At 61.5% G+C, this 6,000-nt stretch overlaps 1 protein-coding gene across 1 annotated transcript in view; it reads right to left on the bottom strand.

The window, feature by feature from the left end:
• Positions 1 to 323: 323 nt before the first annotated feature.
• The window catches only part of POLR1A (RNA polymerase I subunit A), a 60,318-nt gene continuing 54,641 nt past the window's right edge, over positions 324 to 6,000 (bottom strand). Inside the window, exons 29-34 of the mRNA XM_072951524.1 lie at positions 5,300 to 5,410; positions 4,475 to 4,777; positions 3,519 to 3,719; positions 2,184 to 2,301; positions 1,607 to 1,771; positions 324 to 1,261 (exon numbers count right to left, since the gene is read on the bottom strand). Coding sequence (XP_072807625.1) covers positions 1,161 to 1,261; positions 1,607 to 1,771; positions 2,184 to 2,301; positions 3,519 to 3,719; positions 4,475 to 4,777; positions 5,300 to 5,410 — 999 coding nt within the window. The 3' untranslated portion in view covers positions 324 to 1,160. The remainder of the gene's footprint in view (positions 1,262 to 1,606; positions 1,772 to 2,183; positions 2,302 to 3,518; positions 3,720 to 4,474; positions 4,778 to 5,299; positions 5,411 to 6,000) is intronic.

Below are 6,000 nucleotides of genomic sequence, written 5' to 3'. Positions count from 1 at the left end.
CAGCGTGCTCACTCTCCCCAGGTGAGGCCGCCCTTCCCAGCCCAGACACACACACCTCCTTCCCGCGGGCTTCCGCTCTCCCGGCCTCAGGGCCAGAAGCTGGCTGCGGAAGGAGGCCACCGCGGGAGCAGGCTAGAGTCAGAGGGGGAGGCTGCCAGGGCCGAGCTCTCCCACCATGTCCTCTGCCAAAACCACAGGAACTTGAGACACGACTGTCCTGAGAAGTTCCAGTCCTGGGCCCTCAAATCACAAATGCAGAAACCACGAACCAAGAGCAAAACCAAAACGTCCCAAGTCTTTCGAATGTTCTTCCTCCCAACAGCTAGCTCCAGTGACGTTTATTACACAGCCTGAGCTGGAATAACATTAGACAAAAATAGAAACAGCCCCTGGTTTTACAAAGCCTCGGTACAGGTCCTCTGACTTTTCTCTTCACGCTGGGGCCCCTGGCTGCTGGTGCCAGAGGTCAGGGGAGGCCGGATCACCCTGGACAGGGCAGAGCCTGCAGAGGGGGACTCAGGCCTCAAAGCTGGGCCGAGAGCAGAGCCAGGGAAAGAGAGCCAGGCAACCCGTGCCAACAGCGCAGCCCGGCGCGTGGCTCGGGGCTTACGTGCCGAGCTGAGCCGCTGGGGCCCCGACTCGGGGCCGATCTGGTCTAGGAGGACACGCAGTCACGAGCCAGCAGAGCCGGGACTCTGGCCCAGGCACAGAGGGTGGGTGGGGAGGGGTCTCTGCCACCTTCGCTTGGTCCAGAGAAAGGGCCTTAGGCGGAGACTCTGTGGGACCTCCGACCCCGGGGCTGGCGCAGCCAGGAGGGGTAGTCACCGGCTGCTCGCAGCAAGGAGACCTCACCTCCCTACCCTGGAGGGGCCAGGGACGTCACCTCCGAGGCTCCCTGCAGCCCAGGGGGAGGTCCGGCCACCTCAGAGGGGCTCAAGGGACCTGGTGGGGGGCCTGGTGACCCCTGTTGACATCCTGAGCTGGACAGGCAAGGCGAGCAACACAGCCACTTCCCAAGCGAGGCTGGTCCAGCTGCTTCTTGGACCCCAGGGTCACCACTGTGCTCTGCACCCTCGCCAGGGACTGCCAGGGATTCTGGTCTCTCCCGCCTCCGGGTTCTCAGGTGACAGGCAGGCCAGGTGCACGGCGCGCAGGGGCCACTATCTCAGGGGCTGCTTGAGCTCGAACAGGCCCGTCCCGCCCTTGACGACTTTCCCGACCACGAGGCAGGCTGATGGGGACCTCAGCTCGTCGTGGGATCCTGGGAGAGACACAAGGGCACCTGTTAGGTGGCTGAGGCAGAAGCTGGGCGTGATGTTGCGGGTGGGGGAGCTCAACACTGAGGCTGGGCGGATGAGGCGTCTCCGAGGCCACGAGGAGTGGTCCTGAGGCTTGGAGTCTGATGGGAAGGAGGCACCACTGCTTCTCCGTTTCAAAGAGAAGACGACCCTCCCACTTTCCTTCCAAAGGCAGAGGCAGCTCTCCCGCCTGCTGCCTGCCCTCCCCAGCTGCTCCGGGCAGTGAGAGTCCAAGATCTCCCCCGCATGCAGAGCATGTGGAAAGGCGCCCGAGCAGATTCAGGAGGGGGCACCTGCCCACGACTGACCCATCATGGTGGCCTGCTTCAGAAACTGGAAGCTGGTTTCAAACGTCATCTGCTGCAGAGGGGACGAGTTCGACCGGATCCCAAAGCGATTCAGTGGCTTGTAAACACCCTCGAAGCACATGTAGTCAGCGACCAGGGAGAGGTGGCGGGGGTTGACGGCGATGCCTATCACATGGGCGACAGCAGGAAGGGTTAAGCAGGGACGAGGGGACGGCTGGAGCAGCCTCCCCTGACACAGGTCAGCGCACGGGCTTGTCAGACCCCAGGGCTCCCCTCCCGGCTCCCGCACCCCTGACCTCAGCTGGGCAGCCCTCCCTCCCTGGTCCCCTGGTCACCGTGACTACATCTTGCCCTCTGCTGCCATCCCGCAGTGCAGGGAGCAGCCTTGCAGGACCTGAGAACCTCACAGCATTGCCTGCACTTGGGAACTGGAACCTTGCAGGCAGCGGGTGGGAGCGGAAGCTCCCCCCAAGCCCCGGTCCCCTACAGGCGGGAAGCTCACTGAGCCCGCACCGCCGCTCCCGGAGGAGCTGGCCCGACACCCCCAGGCCTCTGGAGCGCCGCCCGCAGCTCTCACCGTACACGGCGAACACGTCCTTGATCTCCTTCTCGATCACCCGCAGCGCGGCCTCGATGCCGTACGTGCTGGCCATTGCGTGGATGTCGTTGGAATAGAGGCGGCGCAAATCCAGCACCTGGGGGAGGCGGGAGGGGTGGGTTTGGAGGGCCTGGCCTTGTGCCCCCTCCCGCAGGTGTCCCATCCCTGGGCTGTGCTCGCTCTTGGTCTGGCCCTCAAGCACAGCTGAGGACAGAGTGGTCGCCAGGTGGCCCAGGATGAGCAAAAGGGAACAGTGTGGGCAAAGCTGCCAACAGCATGCTGGCTGGGCCCTGGGATCTGTCTCGTCATCACCAGAGACGGGAGATGACTTGGTACCTGCTTTAGAGGCAACAGGAAGAAAGGGGTTTGTTTGTGTATTACTGGAGAGACCTGTTTCCTGTGATGGAGGTCTCCCTTGGCAGGTGAGGAAAATTCCCCTGCAGAGAGAAGCGCCTTGCCTGGGAGAGCGCAGCAGAGACAGGCCAGTTCCACGGGGGCGAGACAGGCCTCGTCAGGGGCCTGAGGCTCCAGTTCAACCGTCCAGGGGGCCCACGGCGGCTCTGTACTATGGCAGGTCACCCCACAGGAGACAGTGGAGACAGCCTGCCTGGCCTTGTTTAAATGAATCCCACGAGCATGTGACACAGAGCTCGCCTCGTCGGTGGCTGCCTCTCAGGAGACGAGCCCTTCCTGCTCTGTCCTCTGGGGGAGCACTTGGTGAAAGGCTCTCGGGCAGGAGGGCCTTGCTGGCTCCGTGCAGACAAGGGCAGAGTGGGCTGGAGGGGTCCCAGCTCCTCAGAAGTCTGGGGGCAACTCGTGCCCAGGGCCTGAGAGCATCTCAGGAGGAGGAGGAGGCAGTCGAGAGCGCAGTGGAAAGGACAGTGCGGAGCCACAGCTGGGGTAGGAGCGCACAGGCCCCCGCCAGCCTCGGGCATGGGGGGCCGGGTCTGGGCCACCTCTGTACCCAGGGCCTCCTTTACCGGACAAAGCGAGCAGCTCCCAGGCCAGCAACTCAGCAAACTATTTCTTATACGTCTACTCTGGGAAGATTTTCACTTCAAGAAAAAGAAACTATACTCAAATTAATTGGGGAAACTCTGGGTTTGGTAAAGTGAAGCAGGTTTCTGTACTGCAAGCCTTAACCGGGCTCTCGTGCATCGGGGATCCCAGGAGGCGGCCCAGGGCGTGCGAACTTGGCTTGGGGACACTGGGCTGGAAGCGTGAACGGCCCAGGAAGGGCCGAGGTAGAGCGGCCCGAGCCTGAGGCACCTGAGGACCTGGACCGGCCAGCAGATGCCGCGGAGGGCCACGCACCTCGGCGTACTTGAACAGCTCCTGCAGGTTGATGCCCTCTGTGTTCAAGACAAGCTCCTTCTCGTTCTTGCTGTTGGTGGTTTCATTCAGGAGGCATCTCGTGATGCCCTTGGTTGCATAGATGACGGCGTCCTGAGCCAAGGACACTACCAGGGAGCTCATGTCAAAGTTGACCTTCATGAGAGGAAGCTGCACTGTCACCTGCAAGAGGAGGGACAGCTGGGCGGGGGGATGGCCGCTCCCTGCCCGGGGAGATTTCTCCAGAGCCCCCTTAGGAAACACCTTGGCCGCGGGCAGAGGTCCTGCTGGGTTGAGCGGGGCGGTGCCTCTGGCATGTGAACCTCGGTGGCTTAATGACCACAGAGTAGCCACCTCCGGCCACCGGGATTGAAGACGGGAGCAACGTTTTCACAGACGTCAGCAAGAAAACGGTGAAAATCTCGCTCACTCAGCATCACCCCTGATATCCTTTCGGTCACCACAAAGCATAACACAGGTCGTTCGGTGTGTGTCATCTTGGTCAATGACTCTTATCTACACTGCCATTTGGGAACCACCGAACTGGTCAAAGGAAAGGACAGAAAAACCGGTCTGTGTGCAGACGTCTAGGCCTGGAAACCACCGAGCCTTTCAGTGAGCGATGCGGCCTCGCAGCTGGTGACCAGGAGTAAGGATGGTGTAAGGAATGACGTGTCCCTGCTGCCTGACAACCTGGATGGACAGTCACACCCGTGCTGCACTGGGGCCCGAGGGCGGCGACACACGTAGAAGTACCCAAAGGGCCCGGTGGTCAGACCCATGCACGCTGTTCTTGACAGTCAGAGGGACCTGGTCTGCGAGGGGTTTGAAAGTCAAGTGCGCGGGTCCGTGATCTGGGGTGGGGGGGGTCTGTGGATGCCACTGAACTCTTTGCAACCCGCCCTCCCAGGCCCTTGACGGCCACCCCGGGCACGGACCTGGCACCACAGGCTGTCCTCGGTGTCGTACTGGTAGTCCTGCAGGAACGGGTGGCACTCGCGCACGGCCCGCACCCGCCGCTCCACCGCCTCGGCTCCCTGGGGCTCCCGGCCGCGGGGGGGCCTCCGGGGCTGCGCTGGGCGGGCAGCAGGCGGCGAGTACTCCTCGGGGCCCAAGGCCCCCTCATCCTCCTCCTGCTCCAGGGCCTGGGGACCGCCGTCCCCGCGGACGTTCCCTTCCTCCTGCACGTCCTCCTCGTCCTCGTCCTCCTTGTCCTCTTCCTCCTCGCTCTCGTAATCCACCTGGTGGGGGACGGCGTACAGGCCGGGTCACGTGGGCCCCTGCCATCTATCTGGACTCGGCCTGAAGGGGCCACCTGCTCCGCCGGCCCCTCGGTCCCAGTGCCCCCTCCCCGGGGCCCAGTCCCGCTCCAGCTCTCCCCTGTGCACCCCCTCAGCCCCTCCACACCGCCCTCTGTCCTGCAGCAATCGGGACAGCAGAGGACTGGTAGGTGGGAGGGGAGGGAGGTGTCACATTTTCATGGTAAAAACAGGAGGCAGCTAGCTGACTTCCTCTCCCTGCCAAAGGCCTCTGGGTCCTCAAATCTGATTCAAACAGAAGGATGGCCAGAACAAAATGGCGGGTCCGGGCTGGCCCTGGCTCACTCGCTGCCCTGTGAATACCACCTTCTCCACTGAGTGGCGGGTTCCTGATGGGTTCCAGCAGGCTACAAAGGTGTGGCCTTAGGTGTGGGAGGTGACCCCTCAGGCGTGGTGGAGATGGGCCGGGACCACAGCCCCTTCACCTCAGCCACAGTCCCCTACCTCCTCCTCTTGCTTCTCCTTGCGTTTGGCGTCCGAGGCATCCGCGTCTCCCTCCTCAGCTTCGGCGTCCACAATGTGTCCCTCCTCCTCCTCACCCCCATCCTGCTCTCCCTGTGGTTTGGGGACAAGGAGGAGGAAGATGGCTGTAATACCCAGTGTTTGGTGTGTCTGTCTGTCCACCCACCACCAGCCTTTCCTCCCAACTATCGCCTGCTCTCCTCACTCACCCATCCAGCCACCCGCCTGACCCACCCAGCACACAGTCACCTACCACCTTCCCAACTATCCCTCTGCGACCTGCCACACTCCCTCCACCAGCACCCCCACCTCTGGATTCCATGCCTCCTTCTCTCCAGGCTAAATCTTTACATGTACCACTTGCAAAATCTTGCATTAAAAAAAAAAGTGCCAAGGCTTTCCAAGGCATTGAAAGAAGATGGTGATAATATTGATCCAAATATTTTTATTCTGGGTGGAGATGAAGAGAAAGGGTTGTCTTGGTATTTTAACACCCAAATATTTATACCTTCCTCCTGATCTCAGCTCCTAGTTTCTTATAGTCTCCTTCTCGGGGATTTAAGAATCAAGACTGGGCAGCCTTTCAAAAATATTCCAAGTCCATCCGCACTTGAGTTAGCCAACTGGCGGACCCTGGGGGCAGGAGACCTGGCATTCTCTGTCTAGGCCAGGAAGTCATTTTA

This window comes from Vicugna pacos, chromosome 28, assembly GCF_048564905.1.
Source record: "Vicugna pacos chromosome 28, VicPac4, whole genome shotgun sequence".
Classification (NCBI taxonomy): Eukaryota; Metazoa; Chordata; class Mammalia; order Artiodactyla; family Camelidae; genus Vicugna; species Vicugna pacos.
Note: the sequence above shows the minus strand (reverse complement) of the source record. Positions and strands in the feature narration are given on the sequence as shown.